Below are 25442 nucleotides of genomic sequence, written 5' to 3'. Positions count from 1 at the left end.
CCCGCTTGGGCAAACCCCCCTAGGACCAGCAGACTCTGGGGGCGGGGGAAGAGGACAGAGAAAAGCCGCAGGCAACTTTCAGGGCCCAGGGGATATTTAAAAAGGCTCATCAGCAGAGGTCAGAGCCAGAGGGGCAGGCCTCAAATATTCCAATGAGCGGCTGAGAGGTGGCAGCTAGCAGATCCGGGGCTTAAAAGGAATCGGCAGTATTTGCACTCGCAGGCTTGCCTATAAAAAGACACTTTCCCCCCTGGGTATTGGGGCAGATTTATCAGCCGGCCTGTTCCTATTTTCCTGCCATTTGTATTTTTCTTTTTTGATGATCTTTTAGGAAGCAGCCCTGATCCACCCCAGCCAATGAACCAGGCGCCCCTTTCCAATGGGGGGGGGGGTGATGGCTGCTGGCTTCTCGGGGCTCCGGGAGCTGATGACAATGGGCAATTGTTGAGCAGGCCCCTCTCTTTGGAGTTTCTTCCTTTTATAGTAAGTAGCAGTTGCTCCTGCAGCTGGCCTGCCCCTCTGGTGTGAGCACCGGGCTGGGTATATAAGGGGAAGGAGCAGACTTTGCCTTTTGTCCCTCGGTCTGTTGCCTTGTGGGGTGGGAAGACCCTTCTCAGCTCCTTTGCAAAGAACCCGGCACCATGGCCCCCAAGAAACCTGAACCAAAGAAAGAGGCAGCCAAGCCTGCTCCTGCACCAGCCCCAGCAGCAGCGCCAGCACCGGCACCAGAACCCCCAAAGGAACCCACCTTCGATCCCAAGAGCGTAACGGTAAGTAAGGAAATTAGCCAGGCTCCTGCTCACTTCCTTTCAGGGACCTGCCAAGTGCTTGGCAATCCAGTGTGCCATGTGAATCATGCCAGCCATGCTGCCGTCCCTTGTAGCCAGAACTAGAGGGGGAAATATTTGGAGTCCAGGCTGGTGCAGGGAGTTGGGGATGGGAATCTCCTGCCACTCCCTAAACCGTCTTGCTGGAGAAGGGCTGCACTTTAGCCCCGGTTCTTAAGGTTATTTCTGGGGAGCAAATGGCTCGCACCAATGGAATGGATTCCTCCCCCGAAATCTTCCCCTGGGGATAGTATCCCCCCATTCAACCCTGTAGGGGGGAATCCCTAAATAACTAGTGGACAAATCCTGAGAGGTGCTTCACACCCGGAACTGCCATCAAAGTCAATGGGCTCCTTTTCTCTTGCTAGTCCCTGGATCTCACTGTCTGAAGCAGAGTTCGGTTCTGTTTTGTTGCTGAGTCTGGAGAGGAGGGAGGGAGCAAGCAGGTGTGTGTGTGTGGGGGGAACATTCCTTTCATTCCATCCCTGCTTTAATGTAGCGGTTCTTTTGTGAGTGTCTCTCCCCCCCACCCCACTCCACCCCGGGCTGCCGCACAGGCAAATGGGTTGCTTCTTCTGCACCTTCTTATTGACAAAGAGAGGTATAGAAACATAACTGACCCAAAATTCAACCCTAGACATTCCTTTGAAGTTTTAAAAAAGCTTGGGATTTTTAGTCTTAAAACTCCATGTGATCTTCCCAAAGCACTTTGCAGATCTCTCTCACACACACACACAGTAAAAATGCAGCCACCTCTGGGGCAGAGCATGGGCAACTTGTACACAACAGGCTGGAGAGGCAATGACATACAGTCAAGCCCCCACTCTCATGCAGGACCTAGGCTTTTATCGTTTGATCCGAAGGACTCTCACGCAACAGGACTCAATCTTGCTATGGAGGAGGGAGGAAAGTCTGAACTGACCCTGGAGGGATTTGAAATTGGGGCAGGAGGGAGTCTAGGAGTTTCAAATCAGCAGTGTTAGGGTCTGTGTACACAGTGCTGTCCTGTCTGTACTTGTGCCCAACCTCTGTGCGTTACCCTTCAGCCACTAGGGACTTCCCAGCTTCGGCCAGGGCAGGAAGCACAGATCCCCTACTCTACTGCCTATGCTCCTAGCACCTAAGTTATTCCCAGTGGCCGTTCTCTCCCAATCCTGCCAGAACCAGGAATTCTTGGGGAAGCCACATGGGACCTGCGCCATGGTTTCCATCCCTGATTCCCAGACCAAAGAGGTTCCGATGGTTTGTGATGAACAGCTGCACTCTTTGGAGGTGCTGCCCTTTAGAATTCCCAACGGGGCAGCTGTTTTCGACTGCAGACACCTAGGGCTGGATCCTGGCCCAGTATCTGGCTGCTTGAGAAAGGTAGTGTAACCCACCCACCTGCTGGGTGGGGTGTGCTGTCCCATCTAGGGGCACCGAGATCACTTAGAGAGAGAGTTAAAAGGAGTCTTCTCTACAGCCTTCGCTAACAGCCGGTTGGCTTTTAGTTCATGCAGTAGAGGCTCATGCACTACGCTCCAGAAGTCCCCAGTTCGATCCTGCCCAGTGCCCGCCAACGACTGGGGTCTGTTGGACTTACAGTAGCATTGCTCAAAACATCTCGATAGGGGCATCTGGTCACCCTACATCTGGAAAGCCGGTGGATCCTGCCCCCCGAGGATTCCCCCTGCCTGGGATCCTCTAGCATTATATGGTCACTTTAGCAAACTCCCAGTCTCCAACCAGGGCCGGCTCCACTCCAGGGTTTTTGCCGCCCCAAGCGGCGGGGGGGGGGGGGGGGGAAAGCCGCGTTCGCGATCGGCGGCAGTTCCACCGCGCCGCTTTCTTATTCGGCGGCAGGTCCTTCCCTCCGAGAGGGACCGAGGGACCCTCCGCCGAATTGCTGCCGAAGAGCCCGACGTGCCGCCCCTTCCCCTTGGCCGCCCCAAGCACCTTCTTGCTCAGCTGGTGCCTGGAGCCAGCCCTGTCTCCAACTCCCAGTCTCCAAAGAAAGGGATAAAAGGGGTGTCCCCTGCTAGAAGAGCTTGGTGGGGCAATGGGCAGCCAGACATAAATTAGATTATCCCTGAAACTAATTTACAGCTGGATCTGAGCCTGTCCTCAGCCGGCCCCAGAATCAGGGGAATGGCATGGTGCTGTAGATGAGACTTGAACTCATAACCTTAACATTACTCCACCCACTATTGCTTTATAGGGGCTGTATGCTAACCAATTGCACCCTGCCCTGGAGTCCACCATTGCAGATTTGCACTGAGTGTCACTGGAATGCAATGCAGGATCTGGGCCCTAAGCTCCACTTTCAAAATATGCTTGTGACCAGGCTTATGAGCAAAATGTGCATTGGTACGTGCAAGACTGCTTACCTGCATACGCTGTTCCAATGTACAAGTACCTGCCTGCAAGTGCAAGGACCCTGTTTGCATGCACAAAGGTGCTTTGCACCCGCAGCTACCTTTTTGCATGTGCACTGGGTATCTATCTGCATGCGCAGTTGCCCATTTTGCACACCGAGATGCCCTGTTTTGCACACACAATGACCTGTTTGCTTTGGGAGCGCAGCAGAGCTCTTTATTCCGTGTGCCTCCCTCTGACTGAAGATGAGTCACAAACTGTTGCACAGCTGCATAATAGATAGTTACCCTAATGTAAATGGGCGTAAGAATCTTAGGGGGAAGGGAGGAATGTGCCAAAAATGTTTGGAAAAATGATGGATTGCAGCTGGCCTATTGCTTTTAAGACATTCTAGCTGAACGTTTTCTAAAAATAAGTGCTTCTGGATTTTGTTTTTTAAGAAGCAGCAGGCAGATTTTTCTGAGTAACAGAGACCGAGCCAGGGAGGCAGGGCAGAAAACCGGAGCTCACTTCCCTTTGTGAAACGCTTTTCTGCCTCCCTGGATGAAAAGGGCTGCAGTCAGCATCTTGCACTCAGGGGGCCACACTGAATTAAAAGGCAACGAATTTAGAATGGATCAAGTGATGCCCTTTGCCTAATTAACCTGTGGAACTCGCTGCTGCAGGATATTTCTGGAGGCAAATAGCTTGGTCGGAGCCAAAACGCATTACATGAACATGACTTGTACCTCCAGTGGGCCCAATCCTGCTCCCATTGAAGACAATTCCCGTTGACTGTAATGGTGCTGGATCAGGCCCTGTGACATAAAACAGAATAGGCTATAGGAGTTCTCAATCCTCAAGCTTCAGGGCCATAAACTGATCAGAAAGAAATTGCCCCCTCTGGGATACTACTGCATAGCTGGGTGCATTCTCGGCTTTTACACCTTCCTTTGCAGCATCTGGTATTTAGGCACTTCAGGAGAATGGAGCTCAGACTAGGTGGGTGTAGCAACTCCTGTTCCTTGCATCAGACTTCACCTGAAGGTAGAGTTCAGTGTGAACAAGAAGCTTCAGTGATCCGGTGTGGAAAAGGCAGCCCATGACCAGAGCGGGAGTTGTTCTGGGATTTCTCCCTCCCTCCTGGGGGTAGATGTACATGTTTTACTCTCCGCTGCTGCTCCGATTATGATGCCCTACATTTCCCTAGTAGCCAGCGGCGTCGGGGGGGCGGATGCGGTGTAATACAGCCTTGATATACTGCAGTGTTTGCGATGGGAAATCTTCACCCCTCTCCGTTTGGCCCTAGTGGAAACAACCTCTAGCTAAAACTGGAACTGCAAAGTCGTCAGCTTCTCCTTCCGCTGAGGGTGGCTTTTTGGTCACATGGAAAGATGTCACCACAGAGGACTCTTGCAATCTGGCTCTCGGGTACACAGGGACATCTGAGCACTTTATGCTGCAAATCTAACAAACAAAGGCCCTGATTCAGGAAAGCCTCCCGCGTTAGGACTGCACTTAAACAGGTGCATTTCCTTAAGCACATGCTTAAATCCCATTGAAGTCAGTGGGACTTAGGCTAGGTGACCAGCAAATGTGAAAAATAGAGACAGGAAGTGTGGGGTAATAGGAGCCTATATAAGAAAAAAGCCCAAATATTGGGACTGTCCCTATAAAATCGGGACATCTGGTCACCCTAACTTAGGCACATGCCTACAATTAAGGGTTTTCCTGAATCGGGGCTAAAGCAGAGTGAGCCTGGATTGGTACTTGGGGGGGAGGCCTCTGAGCAACAGGAGGTGCTGCAGAGATGCTGGTGATCCAGGAGGTGGCGCTCTTCCCCCTTAGCCCAGAGTGAACCAATACCCCAGTGCGGTGCTAGGGGAACAATTTGGAGGAGGATTAGAGCCAGGTCCTGACACGTGTGGCCTGTGATAACCCCATTCCACTTTTTGCAGGAGGACGAGTGTTTGATACTCACACAAAACAGGTTGCTGACTCCTGTGCTCGTAGCAAAATCCAGCTGCTGCCCACATCGCCCCCGGCTATAAACCCCAGCCTCGTGCAGCACCTGAGCATAATGCACAAAGAAGAGGCTGCTCCTCTGAACCTGCCCCTGCTCAGCTTCCCCCTCTGGGCGATTCCCCCAAGGGTTCCCAGCCAGCACTGCGCCAGCAGGAAGAAGCAGGGTGCAGGAACAGAGCCCTGGGGGTGATCTGTGATGCCCTGTGTCCACTTTATGCTGGTGCAATGCAAAGCTCCCATAAAGGCCCCTAGCCCTCCTAGAGCAGGGTTCCTCCCTGCTAGGCCGTGTGGCCTGAGCGCAAGTGGGCATGGCTAGGGCAGTGCTCTACCCCAGATGTTCAACAGGGCTGTTGCAGTTGAGGTGCTGTTTGGGGCACCCCTCCAGAATGCTGGACACAGCCCTGGTGCAGGAATGAACTGATGGATTCCCCCCTCTCCTGCAACCTGGGGCGGGGCCAGTACACTTAATCCAGCTGCTGGCGTGCATCATTACGCGTGGATGGGCTGGGCCAGCCGCGGTCATCTTCTGCCTCCCATAGAGTCCTCACTGGGGTGGCATTGGTAGGGTCCCTCAGAGCAGTGAGTGGGTCTTGGAATTACACCTCACTGATGCATAAGGCAGCTCCCCCACCCTCTTTCTGAACTATCGTTCCAGGCACTCTGCAAACTCAGGCAGATGTCAATGCAGTCACGTTTTCCAGCTTCCCTTTGCAACCGGAAAAGCTGGAAACTATTTCCCCCCCCTCAAATGAAAGCTGAGATGCTGATGTAATCGCATGATTCCAGGAGTTGAGGGGTAGTGCCCAGTGACTTAACCTGGTCCTCACTGGAATATATGCCGGCATTTGGATTTGGTGAGATGGCCAGGCCTGCACAGCCCTGGGCGGGTTCTGGCCAGCTGTCCCAACAGCATGAAACAGATTTTCTGCTGCCAGCTGTCTCAGTCCTAAAGTATTTCGGCGCCTGCAGCGTCTCATCCTGAGTCAATTTCCTGGATGAGAACATCTTCTATTCGGTCTCCTCTCTCTGTTGTTCTCGGAGGGGAGGTCACTTTTTCCGTGGCTCTTCTGGATACAGTTACATTTCTAAGCCAGTGTTGTAGTCCGAGGGTTAATAATAGCATGCTCGGCATGGAGACGGTTTAACCAGTTGACCCCCTGACTTTAGGACTGAGCCTGGAAACGACATCCTTTCTCCCAAGAGGGACAGCACAGCCAGCCCCCCTGCTGCCCGCAAACTCCCAGGCCCAGCTGATCTCGCCAAGAATTTGCTACTGCCTCTGGGTCCTTGTTGTAGTAATGAGCCTCATTCCGTCAGCTCCACCTCTTCCGAAGGGACAAATGTTCTTGCTCATTGTGGTTCAGTACGTAGCCACCTGTTTCCAACTGGTGCCATCATCTTGGGAACCCTTGGGTGGGGAGAAGAGACGAGTACTCAAATCTGAGTAAAGGAGGTACTTTCCCTTAAACAGCACGCTGCTAACCTGTGGAACTCATTGCCACATGATATTATTGAGGGCAGGAGTTCAGTAGAATTCAGAAAAGAAATAGGCGTTGCTATGGCTTACAAGAGCATCCACAGTTATATCAGATTTTTTTTTTTAAAGCTTCCTGCTTCAGGGCATGAGCCAACCTCTGCCTGCCTGGGTTTGGAAAGGAACTTCGCCTATGGGCAGATTATGCCATAATTGTCCATGGTGGGTTGCTTATGTCTTCCCTTAAAGCAGTTGGTTCTGGCCGTTGCTGGACTAGAGGGAGCAGGGGTCTGATCCAGTCTGGCAATCCTACGTTCCTGTGCATCGATTCCCTCTTGGTGGCAGGGGTGGCGACTCGCTTGCATTTCCAGGGTGAGACCAGTCAAAGGCGCTGTCAACTGCTCGCCCGCCAAACGTGCAAGGCAAACAGATTCTGCATGCCAGCCTCTTCCCATCATCCTCCTGGTTGGGGAAGGCGAGAGAGGATGGTGGGATGAGAGGCAAATGGAAAAGCGAGAAACCACTGAAGGTTAAAACCAGAGAAGGGGAGAAAAGGCAAACCAGGAAAGAGAAATTGGGACATAGGCCTTAGTGATGGGAACTGGTTATGCAGAATTGCAGGCCCACTGCTGTCAGTCAGCCGACATGAAAGAGCATGTGGCTCATGGGACACCAGTATGTGCATTAGCGCACTATTGCCTCCTTGCACTAGTGCCTAGGCAAGCCCTTGCACTAAATAGCACGTTTCATCCACAGATCTCAGTACACTTTACAAAACTGAATAAACAAGCACGATCCCCATTTTACAGACCAAGACAGGGAGGCCGAGAGAGCGGAAATGCCCAAGGTTACACAGAGAGTCATGAGAGACCAGGACATAGAATCCCAATTTCCCTCTCACTCACCCTGGGCTCAGTCCACAGCCAACACTCATGAAAGGACAGCAAGCCACCAGCTTCCCTGGGGAGGTGGCCCTAGGATACGTACTTTGGACTAGGGCTGGTCGGAAACTTTCCACGGAAACTTTTATGTTTGTTTGTTTGTTTTTTGGTGGAAAACGATTTTCAACAAAATGGATGGCTGCTTTCCTCCAGAATATTTGGGGTTTTTTGTTTGTTTATTTTCTGGAAAACCTGAAAACCAAACAAAAATTGCCCCAAATATTTGGGTTTTGGTTGCAAAAAAAAATCAACATGTGGGGTTTGTTTTATTTTTTTGGTGAAAAGTCAAAATTTTTCAGTGTGTGGGGGGCGGGGGCAAATCCTATTTCCTGATCGGCTCCAGTTCTGCAGCTCTACAAGACGCTCCTAGCAGCATTGTCAACTGGCCGCTGAGCGTTTGGGCCAGTGCGTGGCCTCCCCAGTCCCTTTTCTTCAGTGGATACTGGATCAGCCACTGGCTCCCTCTCTGCTGATCCCTGGCCAGCCACAATGACAACTGGATTTTTTTTAAAACAGATGTGTTGGTTTAGCCTCTCCTGTCCCTGAAGAGATGATGGTGCAGCCCAGTAACCCTTCCATGGGACTCTCCTACCCCATGCTATGGAGGGCATGGAATGGAGCGCCCTCACTGGCTGATCATTGCTCATGGCTTTAGAAACCCAGATGTTTGGATGCCAGTGAAAATACTCAGTCCCACTGGGCACCTCTAGTAAAGGTTTCATTGAGATGGAATGAGCCCGTTGGGTTATGAAATTAAAATATTTATTAGAAAGAGGTTAACAGCTCGGCAGCTGGCTATGCCGGAACCCACCACCCTCTGTATGTTCTTGGGACCCAAGCAGCGCCATGTATTCAGTGGACCTGCCCTGGTAAATACTGTTGCACAGTATCAACAGCTAGACAAGGGCCTTTCCCTTCCAGACACCATGGGACAGAGATTCTGCTATAGGGTGACCAGATGTTCCGATTTTATAGGGAGAGTCCTGATATTTGGGGCTTTGTCTTATATAGGTGCCTATTACCTCCCACCCCATGTCCCGATTTTTCACACTTGCTGTCTGGTCACCCTACTCTGCTATCTCGAGCTATGTCGTGCTTTCTTTAAACCAGTGTGAAGTGGGTGTTAAATGCGATGGTGGCATTTTATGCCTGGTTTCTGTGACGAGAGGAGGTGCAGGGCAACAGAATCAAGACTTAAAAGTTTTAAAACTTTTTCACTCCCTTTTTGTACCCAAGTTGTGGGGTGGGGAAGGGGTAAAATCACTCCCTGCAAAACAACCCATTGCACATCGGAACTGGGGGATAACACAGTCTGTAAAAGGTGGGGGTCAGTGGCTTCACAGCACAACAGCGGACTAACATCCCCTTCATAAGTTCAGTTCCACGGGCCAAATTCAGCCTTGGTGTAAGCTGATACAATTCCCATTGAGGTCAGTGGGAGCTGTCCCACTTTGTGCCATGGCTGAATTTGATCCTGTCCAGACTTGCAAGTACTGTTTACATGACTGGGTCCAAATCCCTGGTGTGACTCTGTTGCCTTTAATGGGAGCAGCTGGACCTTAGCACCTCTGGAAATGAGACCCAGAGTTTCAACAGAGCTCAGCACCCGACATGCACCCACTCTGCTGAGCTGTTATGAAAATCGTGACCTAGAGCATTTCCCGCTGGTCACCCAGCAATTGAAGAAGCGAAAATCTGGGTGGTCGCTTCTGAAGTCTGGGTGCAACTGATTAAGCCTGGGTGCTGGGTATTATTATCCACACTTTACAGATGGTGGAAGCAGACGCACAGAGTGGGGAAGTGCCTTGCCCAAGGTCACCCAGCAAGTCAAGGTCAGAACCAGGAATAGGCCTCGGGATTCTTTACAGCCTCCCTTTCACCCATTGCCCAGCCTGGCTACTGGATTGTAATATACAAAAATCTCTCGGTCAAAACCATTTGTCAGACCGTTCACAGATTCTCTCTGGAGGTCTGCCCTGAGGGACAGGCACCGCATCCTGTTCCCGGATGTTCTGTGGCTTTAGTATTGCCATTCCCAACCATTTAAAAATCCTGAGCCAGGCCCCCCCAAAATAATGAGATTTACATAAAAATCATGGGATTTAAATAAAATTAAAAAGGAGGGTCTTTTTCTTTGTTTTCTGATTTGGGGACCTTAAGGCAACACTGAGGTCACATTTTCTGGCTTTTCCCCATAAACATGATGGGTAGAAACTCACCCTTTTTCAATCAAAGCTGAGATTGTCCTCTGTACACATGCTTCCAGGAGCTGGGGCTTTAAGGAAAACACCAGCTCCCACAAGACTTCTTTTAAAATCACAAGCGTTGGCAGCACTGTGGCTACTGATTTTTATACATTTGTTTGAAAAATTCCTTGGCTTACATTTTCAAAAGGGCCCGATGATTTTGAGTTGCCTCCATTTCAGGGGCCCAACTCGAGATCCCTTCAAGGGGCCTGATTTTTAGAGGACACGTGCTCCGCACTTTCTGAAAAAGCCGGCCCCTTTCAGACGTCTCCAGTCTGGCACCCCCAAAGATTGAGGCAGCCAAAGGCTCTTACTTGTCACTTTAGAAAATGTAGGTCTCTGACTCCTCACATTTGGCTGCTGTGATTTCTCACAGAAGCCTGACCCTCTGGTTTGCCAGATCCTAGGTGCCAGCAGTCATTTAACAAACACTGGGGAGAGGAATTTGATTGTGTTTGGGACAGACAGTTTCAATGTACTGAGATTGGTGCCCAGGCTGGGCCCCATAGTCCCAGTAGCAGATTACACCTGGTTTACCCTGATAAACCAGGTACCTCACATGAGAATTACAGCAGGAGACGGTGTTTTACTTTCCCACCTCCCTGAAGGAGGAGAAAAGGTCTCTGGGTTTATCTAGGACGGAGCATGATTAAGCCCCACTCTAGCTGGGCAGCAGGTCTCAGTTTCCTGCATTCCAGTGTTGGGGGGAGGGATAGCTCAGTGGTTTGAGCATTGGCCTGCTTAAACCCAGGGTTGTGAGTTCAATCCTTAAGGGGGCCCCTTAGGGATCTGGGGCAAAATCAGTACTTGGTCCTGCTAGTGAAGGCAGGGGGCTGGACTTGATGACCTTTCAAGGTCCCTTCCAGTTCTAGGAGACAGGATATCTCCATTCATTCAGTGATCTCACTTAGAGCTAGGTGTAAGCAATTACTTAGGGCCCTAAACAACTCAAGGGAGCCCCCTGTTAATTATTAGTATGTGTTGGGGGGGGCAAAATATTCCTGCTTGGGGCCCCCAATGGGCTAGCCCTGGCACTGATCTTGCTCCAGTGAAACATTTTTAGGACATTTTGAAATTATAACAAGAAGCAGACCCTGCCACCTGCCCACCCTGGCTCTCACCCACGCCTACAGTTCAATGGTTTGATTAGACGGGACCATGATGTCCTGGCTCCCAACTCTCACCTGCTGCTATGCCGAAGAGCCACAAGGTGCTGAGGCCCCTCGACGACTTCTATTGCAACAGAGAGCTCTCGGCCCTGGCCAGGATTACGCCCCAAGCACGTTACCGGGTGCTTCTCGGGTCCTGTCCCCAGACAGGGAAATGGGGCTCAGAGGAGGAGTTCTTCCTGCTGCTGGGGGGGCTGGTTTGTTTTGCCGAGTTCCTGCTCTGCTCCACGGGGCGGGGGGGTGGCTAGTGCCTGCGGCTGGCCCTGGCTGTGATGTTCATGCAGCACAAAAGGGCAGGAATTGGGCTCTAAAGGCTCTGCTCTGTTTTCTTTTCCCTTTAGATTGACTTCAGTGCTGACCAGATTGAAGGTAAGTGCCGGGCATCTTGCAAACCAGCGGTTGCTGCCTTTGCTGCATTGCCGCTGATTGGGAGGGGTAGAGCCCAGTAAGCCTGACTCTTAGCCCTTGGCTTTAATCACAAGACTGCAGAGGTGGCAGTAGAAACCAGGAGTCCGGACTCTGACCTGCTTGTTCTAGCCACTGGCCGACACTGCTTTGCAGACTGGAAACTAGAAGAGCAGTCCTGACTCCTAGGCCTTCGCCGACTATAATCATTAGGCCACGCTCCCCCCCCTCAAGCTAGAAATGGAACCCAAGAGTCCTGATCCCCAGCTGTCCATGCTGTAACCCAGTGGTCCCCAAACTCTTCACAGTCACGCTCCCCCTCACCCCTGTCCATGCCCCCCCCAGGAGACGGCTCCAGGGATGGGGGCGCAGATGGGAGTAAGGGGGCCAAGGCTGGGGGAGGGTCTGGGGCTGGGAACAGAGCCATGGCCCGAGGCCAAGGCTGGGGGCAAGGCTAGCGCTGGGGCCGGGAGCCAGGGCTGGAGCAGAGCTGGGGGCTGAGCAGGGCTGGGTGGTGCTCCCTCCTCGTCCCCTGGGGGGGGCTGGCCCAGGTCCCGCCATGCCACCCCAAATGTTCCTTCCACTCCCCGGGTTGGGGACCTCTGCTCTAATCACTAGATTACACTCCATCCAGGCATTGGTTCGTGCCATTTTATAGTGGCTAGAAGGTGCATATCAAATCAGAACGCAAAGGCGTTGATTGAATGCACAAGCTGGTACTAACAGCACACACGGCGCTACAGGTGGTGAGGAGGGTGGGATGGGGCGAGCCCTGTGGAGCACTTAGAAGAGAGGCTTGAGCAGAGCAAGTGGCAGCGGCAGGAGAGATGGGAAGGGATGGAGACAAGAGTGGTGGACATATCAATAGAAGCATAAGAGGAACATGAACGGGGGCCAGGCCAGGGATTCAGTAAGGACTCAAACTCCTAAAGCAGCAGAAGGAATATATGGAACCCAGTTCCCTGCTCTACTCTGCTGATGGGGGTGCCACCAAAAATGGAGGGGAAGCAAGTGGGTACTAGCAAGAGAAAAGCATTTTTGGTTCACGCTGAAGGATGCAGCCTTGGCTTGAAATCAGGGATTCCCTCTGAATGAGCAGATCCCAGCCACATAGAGAGATGTCCCCATAGTGATAGGGGTAGGCTGTGGTTATGGTTACACTTCTGATGGGCTTTATTAACCCCTCTGGATACAGCCAAGATCTGGGTTCAAATTCAGACTGGTGGAAGTACTGTAAGAAGATCAGGTCTCAGGCTGAGTCCTACAAATGGTCCCTGTGATGCCAAAAAAAAAAAGACAGTGAAAAATGTAAACACCACCAATACCGTGGTGTTTGGGTTTCACCAACAGTGAGATAGATGAATGCACAGCCTTACGTTCTTCTAACGTGCTTCTGGATGGAATCCAATCTGACCCAATGTTTGCCGTTATTTTCCCTGTAGAGGCCCACAGAGAGGGTACAAACCACAATGAATCCAAGACACAATTTCTAAATTAATCATACACTCATCTTGGGGAGACAGGACTAGAACTCTGCTCCTTCTGTTCCAAATAGAGAAGTGTTGGCCGCAGGAGCTAAAGGAGAATGCCCTTAGCTGACCCTAGTAACAGTTCCCTTAGATAGTCTCTGTGGGCCCAGCCACTAAAGGGCAACATCACTCGCTCACTCACCTGCACAAAGCCAGGGCAGCACAACACCACTGGCAGAGAAGTAGCTATTGTGATGTCACACCCAGGGGCAGCAGCTCCAGGGTTGCCTGCCCCACACCATGTAGGAAAGGAAAGGTGGGTGGATGGTATGAAGCAGCAGCATCAAGCTCACACATGTGCAGGATTTGGATTGCGAGGGATTGACACACAGTTTGGCAGGGGATCCTAGGCTGACAGAACCAAGCCATGGGCATTTATAGTCCAAATCCTAAGCAAGGCAAAGCACTGCAGTTGGTATGAAGATGCCAAGTAATAAACCAAACAAACTAAAAATCCTGCCTAAGGATTTTGACCAAACCAAGGAAACCACATCTTGGGCCTCTGTGCCTCAGTCACTACATGGAGACCCCGAGCATCCGATCCCACGTGGCAGCAGAAACAGCGGTGATGCCTCCTTGAGAGCGTTATTGCTCGAAATCAAGAAGAAAACAGACAAGAACCTAGAGATCGTGACAGCCTTTGATGGTAAAATCGTGGCTCTCAATACTCGCATGGATGTGCTGGAAGGGCGAGTCACCAGCCTGGCCCAGTCAGCCGCTCAGACTGATTCCTCGGTCGAAAAGCAGAAGGTGAAAACCCAACAGTGCACCCAGGCCTTGGAACACTTGGCCCAAGAAAACAGCCACCTGGGCACCTGCGTGGAGCTACTGGAGAGCCAGGCCCGGGCCCGCACGCTGAGGATTCTTGGGTTACCAGAGAAAGAGGAGGGGAGAGACTTGATTGCGTTCCTGGAGAAATGGCTGCCCACCGTTCTGCAGCTAGACGCACCCGGGGATCCCATCGTCGTGGAGAGAGCCTACAGGGAAACAAACCGGAGGCAGAAGCCTGGGGCAGATGCGTGCAGGACTGTTATTGCTCACTTGGCGGACTTACGAGGTAGAGAGAGAATATTACAGCAGGCCAGGAGGCTGAAGAATATTATGTATAGGCGAAAGCAGATCCTGATCTTTCCAGATTTAAGCCCCATCCCCCAAGGTAAAAGGAGGTGCCGGGTCCTAGGCTGATGGGAGTTATACAGAACCTGGAAATGGCAGTCCTGTAGCCTGCAATGCACAGGGCTCAGTCATGAGCAGGCTCTGTGAGGATGGGGAGAACGTGGCCCACCCTTCTTTGTATGTGAGGGACGTCAGGCAGCAGCATTGTGCAACACGTGGGGACAAGGAGAGCTGGGGAGGTCATAGAGAAGAGAGTTGTAGTAACCAAGGCGTGAGAAGATGCAGACTGGGAGGAGGGTTTCAGCAGGGAGGAGCTGGAACAGTGGAGGACACGGGGAAAGTTGCTAAAATGGCTTCAGGCAGAGAGGTGGGATGAGAGGGGGAGTTCTGAGTGAAGGTTATGGGCCATGGAAGCCCATGGGAGGACTGAGTCAAGGAGGAAGATAGTGGAAATGCGGTTGTGCTTGGGGATGCTCTTCTTGCCCAAGGGAGAAGCTTCTGCCTTAGAGGGGTTTAACTGGAGGAACTGGTTAAACTTTATCCCCGTTGAAAATCCCAAAAGGCAACACTCAAAACCCCACCCTCCCTGTCCAGCAGCGCCAGCCCTCTGGGCAGGACCAGTTTTAGGGCTCAGCCTCTCACCAGGAGGATGTGAGGGCATTATAGGAAGATGACAGCTGATTCTTTTCCTTCCTTTCTGCAGAGTTCAAGGAGGCCTTCATGCTGTTTGACAGGACCCCAACCGGGGAGATGAAGATCACCTACAGTCAGTGTGGTGATGTCCTGCGGGCTCTTGGGCAGAACCCAACCAATGCTGAAGTCCTGAAGGTGCTGGGCAAGCCCAAACCAGAAGGTAAGAGAAACCAGGCCAAGGTGGAGAGACATTGCATTCATTTGTTAATAGCTGCAAAGTAGATTATGTTTCATGTAGGAGATAGACCTTCAGCTTCATTCCCATCTAATGGCTGTGCAGTGTTCTATAATGAACTGGCATATCTATATCTATTTACCTACCTACCTATCTGTGTATCTATCTATACCCATACACATCTCTCGCTCTTGGTTTAAGCATTTATATCCATTCGTCACCATGCCAGAGCTGAGCGAATAATCCATAACTTAATCTAACTTCACTTCTTCCATTAGCAAAACATCCGGGAGGAAATTGTAATTTTTCTCTACGTTATTCTTTATTGGACAACATTTTCTTGCAAATTTCATTTACTCCATGACTTGCCATTCATAATTCCAGCTGCAGTTGGTTGTGTAAGTCATCTGGTACTGTTCAGTTCATTGATTGTACAAACGTCACCTTCATCCTCACGTTTCCGGTGCAAACGCTCGTGGAGAGCAAATTTAAAATGAGCTTTACCTATGCATTTATGCACATCAGCTTAAAATTCACTCTCTGTGAGTATTATTATCATGATCATTATATTGTCGTAGCACATAGGAGGCCTAGTCAAGGACCACAACCCTGTTGAGCATCCATGCGAGTGAAACCTGACTGCACAAATGTTTGCAGAAAGTAAACACAAAAGGGACAGAATCACAGCAGAAGGGTTGTATTGGTGAAATGTGTTGGTCAATCTGATTTTGCATTTTCTGGCAAAAAATTTTGCCCAGCTCTACCTTTATATGCAGTTCCTGCAGGACAGAGGTGGAGGGCAGCAGGGTAGGGAAGCTTGTGCTGAATTGTTTTGTAGACAGATTGGAGACTTTGGTCACTCGGGCCTTCAGTCTAACACCTTTCACCAGCGCACAGTTCACTGTATAGATGAAGTGACAAGGAGCAGGGAAGAAAAGAGGATCAGGGGCAGGGGAGTGGGGCAGAGAGGAAGTGGGTTTCTATTCACGAGGCGTCTATTCTACACTGTACCTCTGAGACAATCGTGTCTGCAACAGAAAGTCCCACACGAGGTCCCAGGCCTGATCTCTGGCTCACTGTGGCTCGTGGACTCTGCCCGTGTAATAATAATTTTGGTTGGACTTATTCCTTGGAGGTTACATCACATGACAAAATCTCTAATTAGAGATTAATCTTGATATCCTGGAGACTCCAGGAGAATCCTGGAGGATTGGCAACCCTACCCGGACTACTGAAGACAGCTTAGGATGCAATTGATTCAGCCACCCTAGGGTTGTCAAGACAGCAACAGGGCTGTGCTCCTAAACCCCTTGAGCAGGGTGTTCCCTTCCATTGACATCTCCTCTTTAGGGCAGAATATACTTTGGGGCAGCAGGAGACGGAATGGAGAGCCACACAGCCATCCTGTGGCATCAGGGACGATAGGAGAGGAGGGTCAGAGCCAGTCTCCCCCAGCTGCAAAATCTTTCATCGCTCATTTAGTTGCAGATCATGAGTCACCAAGAGCTACTGGGTCAGTATGCACCTGAGGCTCCTCTTCTTACTCACCCAGGCTCCGTGTCCCTCATGTTGTCAGTGCTCTGCATCTTGACCCTCCGCCCCATCCCCACCCAGAGCTGGTTCCCCGCTCCCTGCAGCTAGAATAAAACTCTCCCATTCCGCAGCCGCTATCTCTCTGCCGATGCCCTTGGGAGGGCTTTAGTGGAGGCCTGAAGGGGAAATGTAGCCCGTAACATAACAGAAGATTCATGGTGGAATTAGCCCCCCGGAGAGAAGAACCAATGAGCTCCGGCCGTTTCATAATTTAAAGAAAATGACTCAGAGACTCTTTATGCCTGGATAATTCCGCCCCTCCCCCCATCAAATATCACCCTTGATCTGGCTCAGAGGACACACTAACCTCATCGGATGGCTCATCCTTGATTGCATTGTTCTTGGGCCAGATCCTCAGCAGGTGTAAATCGGTGTAGCTTCGTTGACTTCAGGGAGCTATGTGGATTCACACCAGCTGGAGATGTGGCTCCTTGATTTTACTTTTTGCTTAGTAAGAACCTGCTGATTGGGAAACTCTCCGGGTGCCTGAACAATACCCATAAACCAGTTAACAAAGGAGTATGTTGACCAGGTCAATCAAAATAATTCCCACAACCCCTGTAGGCAGCCTTTCCCCTGAGGAGAAAGCCAGAGCAAAGTAGTGATCCTTGTATAATGCCCTGATGGTAAAAACACGGATTCTGACAAACTGACAAGGGAAGTGAATTCCAGAGCTCTCTGCTGAGAACATTCTGCCCCCATCACCTGAAATTCAAACCTCGGAGCTATTAGCAAAGGCAGACCAGCTGATCTCCACTATGACCTATCCTAAGCATTCATAAAACATGAGACAGGCCCCCAAAATTCATGACATTTTTAATAAAAAATAAAAAATAGGGGAGTGCTTTTTTATTTGCCTTCTATTTCTGAGCCCTTAGAATGCACGAGAGGCACATTTTCAAGCTGCTCTCCATGACAATGAGGACTAGAAATATACTCGCTTTTCATGCAGTCTCCTGATTCCAGAAGCTGGGGCTTTGATGAAACCCCCAAGGAAAATAGCGAGAGTTGGCAACACTAGATCAAAGCCGCTGAGATGGGTGATTATATCCCAGACTTTCCTCTCTGCCTAGAAACTGCTTTTTTTTTTAAACCCAGCCATGATCGGAGAAGTAACTGCATAAAAATGGCCCCTTCGGACTTAGCAGATCAACTCACTGTGTTTTCTGAGTCAGTTCTCCTGGCTTGACGGACACAGACAAGTTGTTATTCCTGTTAGTCCTGCAGACCCAGAGCAGTGAGTTGGGCCCTGATTCTCCACTGCCTGGATTTAGTAGCGTTTTATTGCACGGTGATGACTGCACAGGGTGCAGGGCAAAGGGAAATCAGCTGCTGGGTTCTACTCTGCCTCACGAATCTAACCCAACTCCCCCAGACGTCCCTGGACTCTGGGTCTTGGCAAATAAAAAAGCCTTTGTCAATGCGACTAAAGAGTTTCATCTAGAAGGCTCTGGTCTCTGCCCACCTGGGGCCATTAGAGTGTGCCTGGCAATTCCCACAAGAGTAGGTGGCAAGCCTCATTTCCCAACCAAATTCTAATGTGTTTCATTGCCAATCTACTTCCGTCAATTTGCTGCCATAGTTTCAGTTTGGACACAGGATTCGTCTCCATTTCCTTCCCACAGATATGGTTAAAGAGCTGACTGGTTCTACCTCAGGTGGCTTTGAGGTAGCAAAGTGATTGCTCTGTGTGTGTGTATATATAGCTGGTAAAGTGCTTTGGTATAAAATGTGCCATAGACTGTTTAATTAATGCCACCTCCTTTGTCTTCTCCGTCAGAAATGAACACGAAGATGCTGGACTTCGAGACCTTCCTCCCAATGCTGCAGCACATCTCCCGCTCCAAGGACCAGGGAACCTTTGAGGACTTTGTGGAAGGCCTGCGTGTCTTTGACAAGGAGGGGAATGGCACAGTCATGGGTGCAGAACTGCGCCATGTGCTTGCCACACTGGGTATGGGCCGGAGACAAAGCTAGATATCGTTGACCTGTAATCGTGCCGTTTGGGGTGGCAGGGTCAGAAATCCGGGCTGTGCAGGTCGGGGTGAAATCCCGTGGGCGGGACCTTGCTCGGGTATAATGCATTAGAGGAGTGACCCTTTTATCTGTGGAAGACAAGGATATAATCTTCCTCTTCCAAATGCTGACTCTAGCCAATGCCCCAATTTAGTATTAATATGGACATTACAGTACTGGCATTAGAAGAGTGAATGGCTCCAGAATAGAGAGCCTTTCACATCCAGGGCACTGGCTCTAATGCGACCCAGGCTGGTTAATGACTCAAAGTTGTTCCCAACTATCTGACAGCTGCCCTCTTATTCCTTTCTCCTCTTCTCTGGATTCCTCTAGTGGTTCCAAATATGTAGCCCATTGGCTCATGTCTGCTCTGTTAATCAACCTTCGATACAGCGACTAGCCGAGAGACGAATCTTCTCCCAGATGTTAACCTGACATGAGCCCCAGCTGGGGGCAGTGCTGGAGTCCTCATCCTAACCAACCTGTCCTTCTGCTTCTACTCCTAGGCGAGAAGCTGACAGAAAGTGAAGTGGAGCAATTGATGACAGGACAGGAAGATGCCAACGGCTGCATCAACTATGAAGGTAGGAGGAGAAGATTCCTTTCATGGCTACCCCAGCCATTTCAGTCTGCTCTGAGATGCTAAATGTATCTTCTGACCACACGGAAAGAGAAACCAGGGGTCAGTGAGTGGGGAAAACCCATCTGACGCCTGTCCTAGTCAACTAATTTGAGATCGGGAGAATGTACCAGAGATTTCCAACAAAGTGTTCCCAGGATGCAATGTGCCTAGTGGTCACATATGCAAAGGCAGGGGAGTGAGGGCAGTTCTAACCCGGACTCTGACAGTAGTTTGGTGTGGGTCAGTGGGACAGAGGTGAAGTGCCTGTGTATTCAATAGTTCACTGGTGCTGTGTCATATGAGCTCAAAATGCAGAAGATCTCCCAGGCTTTCCAATCAAAATGCCCCAAGAGCAATTTCAGTAGCAGGGAAAGGGGCGCTTTGCAATGCTCCTCTAGACTGACTCCTTGTCTAGAACCTAGAAAAGGTTTGCCAGTAGAACTAGTCTAGCTAGAGCAGCAAACCCTCCTAGTGGAGACCAGGTTATACCAGCAAAAGAGTGCTTTTTGCTGGTGTAGCTTATGCCAGTTGCTTGAATGAAATAAGCTATACCAGCAAAAAGCTCTTTATTGTCAGTATAACGTCGCCTATGCTAGGGCTTTTGGCAGTATAGAAATGTTGTAAAAATAACCCACACTCCTAACTGACATTATTATATCAGGAAACGTTTCTAGTATTGACCTGGATTCCAGGGCACCCATTGCCCCGCTAGCTCCAGCCATGATCAGACCTTGCATCTGGGGTTTCTGATGAGCAATAAATGGATGCTGATGTTGCTGCCAAAGTGCAAGTCAAATCATTTCCCCTGTTTTTTAAAGCCCTTTTCTGATCTCTGTGGAAATCCAAACTTGGAAGCTGGGGTGAGATTTCAAGCTGCTGTCCAAACTCGGCTCATGATGTCCACTTCACCCTGGTTTAGAGCCTTGTGGACAGGGCTAGTGTGAGTGTGATGCAGTTACTGTGGGCTCCTAAATCCCCAGGGGCTGGAAAGCCTGGAAGCTTGTGGGGGATATTGTCAGTGTACATAACCCCAAGGAATCACATAGAACATAGGAACATGTAGCACCATGACTCTTAAACACAGGTGGGTGCCCCAGCACCGATACTCCAGCCTTTTGTTTCTGGTAGTCTTGACTTCAGTGGGATTACTCAGCATGTGTAAAGTTAAACACGTTTGCAGGACTGGGGCCTAATCCTTTTTCCTTTCATGGATCACTTTAATGATGAACCTCTATACTAGGCTCCGGTGCACCATTGCAATGCCTGCCTTCCACTAACATGCGGGTACTCTAACCCACCGTTATAGGGTGGCTGGCCCTTTAAAGGGAGAAGGGTCTCAGCCCTACCTGTGACACAGCCTACTGTCCTCCCCAGGTGGGGAAAATGAAGCAAGTCATGTGACCAGGGGGTCATGTGACCCAATCAGGCCTCTCTCTGGGGTAGATAAGGAGGAGGTCTGGGGAGACAATCCAGGCAGGAAGGTGTGGAAGTGGGAATGGGCTGGCAGTAAGGAGTTTGAAGGCTCCTGTAGGGGATCCTGAGACACCAGGGGGAAAAAGACTCTAACTAGGTAGTGCTGGGAGTGGCAGGGAAGGTTCCAGGTGGCAAATACTGGGAGTGGCTTGATGAAAAGTGGGAAATGATATTTATATAGACCTTAAAATATATGAACTCTTGATTTGGACTTTGAGGATTTTATTTTGGAACTGTTTATGACACTAAACCAGCCCATGTAAAGGGGCTAGAAGACAGCCTTTATTAAATTACTCAGGCACCTTGAGGAGAGGGAAACTGAGGCAAAGATGCTGCAGAGCCACCCTGTGCCACAAGGGGGCGCTCTGAAGGTTACACCCACCTTGTTACAGCCACCATGGAGCTTGATTGTTCTACAGCAGCCCAAGTCCATCAGAGGACTGACTTGCACTCAGTTAAATGGAAGGTGATTGGTATTAAATGGTGCCGCTGAGCTCTGAGACTGGAATATGCAAAAGACCTACAATCAGGGCAAGGTTTTCAAGAGTGTTCAGCATGTTGACTGCATGCTGGGTGCTGAAGTCTTTTGAGAATCTGGCTGTAAGTGGCACAGTGGGAACTCCTGAGAGCTGAGTGTTTTTGAGCAGCTCTCTTCAACCGGGGCTTCGGGAGGTGCTGAGCGCTTGGAAATCTCACCCCAATCTCTATGGGAAATTTGTCCCCACCTCTGGTTAACTGGTGGAGTTACCCAAAAGGTCGGGGAACTGCTGTGATGCGCTGTTTGTGCCAGAGGGCAAGGGCTCGCATTCTGGTTTGGGTGGATTTTCTAATGCCTTTCTTCTTGTTTCCTGCTCAGCTTTTGTCAAGCACATCATGTCTGGTTGAAACAAGAATCTTCAGGGTGAGTTTGTCTTGATCTTTCATTGTTTACCCTGAAATGTTTGAACCAACTCGGTCTGGTGGCCTTGCAATGAAATACCATCAAGATACCAACCAAAAAAAAATCAAAGTTCATGCTGATGAGCTACATTCAAAATTGTGTTGTTTTAAAAAAGATTTCTAGCCGCGTGAGCCATATGGCTGTCAATTCTGATGTGGAAAAGGCAGAAGTATTCAATAAATGTTTCTGTTCTGTATTTGGAAATAAGCAGGAAATAAGCAGTGTTTATATTTTATAGTGATAATGAAATACTTTCTATTCCATCAGTAACTGGAGAAGTGGGAGTGTCTTTAAATCTGCAGGACATGATACCCAAAAGTATTAAAACAATTGGCCAAACAGATCTCTGAACCGTTAATGTTGATTTTTAACATATCTTGGATTATTGGGGAAGTTCTAGAGGACTGGGAAAAAGCTAATGTTGTCCCAGTATTTAAAAGCGGTAAACAGGATAACCCAAGTAACTGTAGGCCAGTTAGGATTTGATTTGATTATGGTCTCCAAATATCGATATAAGGTTGTTTCTAACAGTAGATAGCTCTTTAATCTAGCACTACAAGGCAAACTGAAATCCAGTGGTTGGAAACTGAAGCTAGACAAATTCAGACTGGAAATAAGGCATAGATTTTTAACGGTGAAGGTAATTATTAACTATAGGAACAAACACCTAGGGATGTGGTGAATTCTCCATCACCTGAAATCTTGAAATCAAGACTGGATCTCTTTCCAAAAATATGTTCTAGCTCGAACAGACATTATGGGCTAGATACAGAGATTACTGGGTGAGGCTCTTTGGCCTGTTATGCAGGAGGCTGAACTAGATTGTCATAGTGGTCCCTTTTAGCCTTAAAATCTATGACTGTAGGGATGTTGACATGTTAAAAGTTGTTTGTTTAAAAAAAAATTCCTTACTTGTATTACCAAAAACTGTTATTAAAACTGAAAATATGCAAAATTCACCGTTTATGCGGTTTATTTTGCATTTCACTCAGTTTGCACGAGGAAAATAGACCAGTAAGAGTCACTTTCCTTAGGGGGACATTATCAACTTGAAATCTAGTCAGTTTAAAAAAAAAGAAAGAGTTGAAAGTAATGTTAGATGCTTCCGCTGCCCCTGAATCCCCCTACTGATTTTTGTGGTTTCACTAACTCAGTGTCTTGTGTTCGTAAATGTTTTCTCCCCTGCTGCTTTGTGAAAGACCCCTACCAACAAAGGCGAAAGAGAGTGACTGCACAAAGTGCTGTCAAATACACAAAATCAACAAATTCTAAAGAAATAGAAGTACTTCTTTCCCCTCCAGTCTTTTTCAGTTTTAGGTGTAACTTGAAACAGCAGAAGATAGATTTTTTTTTAAAAAGCAAAAGCTTGTGGTCAGGAGTCTGATTTCTAGGTAAATAATGTCCCTGCAATTTCTAATCATTTTCTCTTGCATTCTCGTGCACTATCTCAATGCTGCAATGTTTAGGTGGCAAACGCTGCAGGGGGACATTTAACTCCAAACACAACTATGTTAATGGAATACTATTTGTAATGTCATGAAAGCATTGCTATTAATATTTTGGCTCCGTCTGAGAGTTGGTTCTATTATTTCACAGACTTACTATTATCATCCTCCATTGTCATTACATTAAAATGCTCTGTGTTTTGCCTTCCAGGTTTTCTGAAATGTTTCCATCCAACTAAGCATTACCAGCAGCAAGAATTCTTGACCCATGTCCCTTCCTTCCTAAAATGTCCTGAGTCCGCAGCTGTATCTCACATGAGCCACAACAAAGAGTCCTCATAGCCACAATGTACCAACCCTACACTATTGTGTGCAATCACCTCTGTATATAAAAGGACACATGTCTGCCCTTCCATTTTTAAGCTTAATTTATTCTTTTGATCTTTTTCCCCTGCGTCGATTGACCCATTAAATTTCACCCACACCCTGAATGTCATCTGTTTGCACTGGTCCTTTTAAAAGCTAGATCAAATGTCATCCTCGCTTACTGGGCACGCTCACTAAAGGTAAACTCGGGGGTGGGGGGAAAGTGGGGGGGGCTAGTCAGCTTGCAAGATGTCAGCTGTTAGATTTCGCAAGGAGGCAGGATGGAAAAGGTGTTTGTACAGGAAGGGAGCAGAGCCAGCTTTGGGGACCCGTGAAAACGACATGTGAAGGAGGAGGTGAGATCTGTAGGGCAAGTAGTGGAGACTGAACTCTGTCTCCACTAAACGGGGTGTGCCCCATGGCTGAACTTTGCCGTGGAGGAAAACTTGCGCTGCTGCTGCCCCTGCTCTGTGGGTATAGGAGGTCAGCCTCCGGGGCTGTCAAGTCACCACCTTTCATCACGGCCAAAATTAAAAGAACGTTTATTGGGCCAAATCCTGCTCTCAGTTATAGTGGTGTAAATCGGAGTCACTCCACTGAAGGGGTGACTCTGGATTGACAACAGTGTCTGAGACCAAAATTTGGTTCATAGTGTTTGTTTCCAGCACAGTCATGGTTCTTGGGACGCTAGCACGTGGTGACTCCCCATGATATTCTGTAAGAGAGTCCCACTGGTCTGTGTTCAGAGGTAACTTGAATGTCTATTTAACGCTCTGCTTCTGGAGATGCCATCTTGGGTGGAAGGAGGGATGTCCCATCTTGGAGCTAGGGGAGTGCAGGAGTAAATGGAGGGGTCTTGCTTCAGAGTAGGGGGAACAAGAGGGGTATCCTGTGAGGAGCGAGTAGAAGGAGCCCATCTACAGCTACTGCACAATGACTCCTGTAAACAGCTGCTCAAATGTGCTTAGACTCAGAAAATGTCTCGGAAATAGTGACATTGGAGCCCTGTCTGTACTAGGAAAACAGGTATGTTTTTAAATAGGGCAAGTTGTAGTTTTAGCTTGATTTCTCTCACCCAGCGAACATGTTAAAACTAAATGTGATCTGCCTACACTAGGATTTTAAAATGTTAGTGATCATGTTTTAAAAACACACCTTTTCTCCTAGTGTCAGTATCCCAGAGTCTTTCCAGACTGATTCATGTACAGTTATTCCAGATTGGATTGGCTCCATTTGCAAGTCAAAGGGCTATTCCACCACTAAATGCCACCTGGGACCTGAAGTTCCAAGCCATGGAGACAGAGCTCTCCTCACAATCCTAGAATTGTCCCTCCATAGCAGTGAAGTCTAGTGCAGTGACTCTCAGCCAGGGGCATGAGTTGATGTACCCCCTAGAAGACCTCTGCGCCCTTGGGGGTACGCAGAGGTCTTCTAGGGGGTACATCAACTCATCTAGATATTTGTCCAATTTTACAACAGGCTACATAAAAAGCATTAACCAAGTCAGTACAAACTACAATTTTATACAGACAAAATGAGAAAGTCAGCAATTTTCCAGTACTAGTGTGCTGTGACACTTTTGTATTTTATGTCAGATTTTGTAATCAAGTAGTTTTTAAGTGAGGTATCAGGGAGTAGCCGTGTTAGTCTGTATCCACAAAAACAACAAGGAGTCCGGTGGCACCTTAAAGACTAACAGATTTATTTGGGCATAAGCTTTCATGGGTAAAAAATGCTTGCCATTTGGATTATGCAAACTTGGCTGTGAGTGATCCATCGTTGCCTTTGAAAGTCAAAGAAGGTGGTAGATCTCTTCTGTCAAGGCAAAGTGAAGTTTCGAAGGAACCTAGTAACTTCCTAATCAATAGAAATAGAATGACTAACACAAGTGGAAATACATTATACCAGAAGAGTTCACAGCCAGTAATAGAGGAAGAAGGAAGTCTTCCTAAGAAGTGGGTTTTTTACCCACAAAAGCATCTGAAGAAGTGGGTTTTTTACCCATGAAAGCTTATGCCCAAATAAATCTGTTAGTCTTTAAGGTGCCACCAGA

At 49.0% G+C, this 25442-nt stretch overlaps 1 protein-coding gene across 1 annotated transcript; it reads left to right on the top strand.

The window, feature by feature from the left end:
• Positions 1-332: 332 nt before the first annotated feature.
• MYL4 (myosin light chain 4) lies at positions 333-23451 on the top strand. The gene is made up of 7 exons (XM_024195179.2): positions 333-770; positions 11358-11385; positions 14770-14919; positions 18308-18481; positions 19050-19127; positions 21495-21539; positions 23235-23451. The coding sequence occupies exons 1-6, from the start codon at positions 642-644 to the stop codon at positions 21521-21523; spliced, it is 588 nt and encodes a 195-aa protein (XP_024050947.1). The 5' UTR covers positions 333-641; the 3' UTR covers positions 21524-21539; positions 23235-23451.
• The last annotated feature ends 1991 nt before the right edge of the window (positions 23452-25442 follow it).

Source organism: Terrapene carolina, unplaced genomic scaffold (assembly GCF_002925995.2).
Source record: "Terrapene carolina triunguis isolate 2854851 unplaced genomic scaffold, T_m_triunguis-2.0 Scaffold193, whole genome shotgun sequence".
Classification (NCBI taxonomy): domain Eukaryota; kingdom Metazoa; phylum Chordata; order Testudines; family Emydidae; genus Terrapene; species Terrapene triunguis.
Note: the sequence above shows the minus strand (reverse complement) of the source record. Positions and strands in the feature narration are given on the sequence as shown.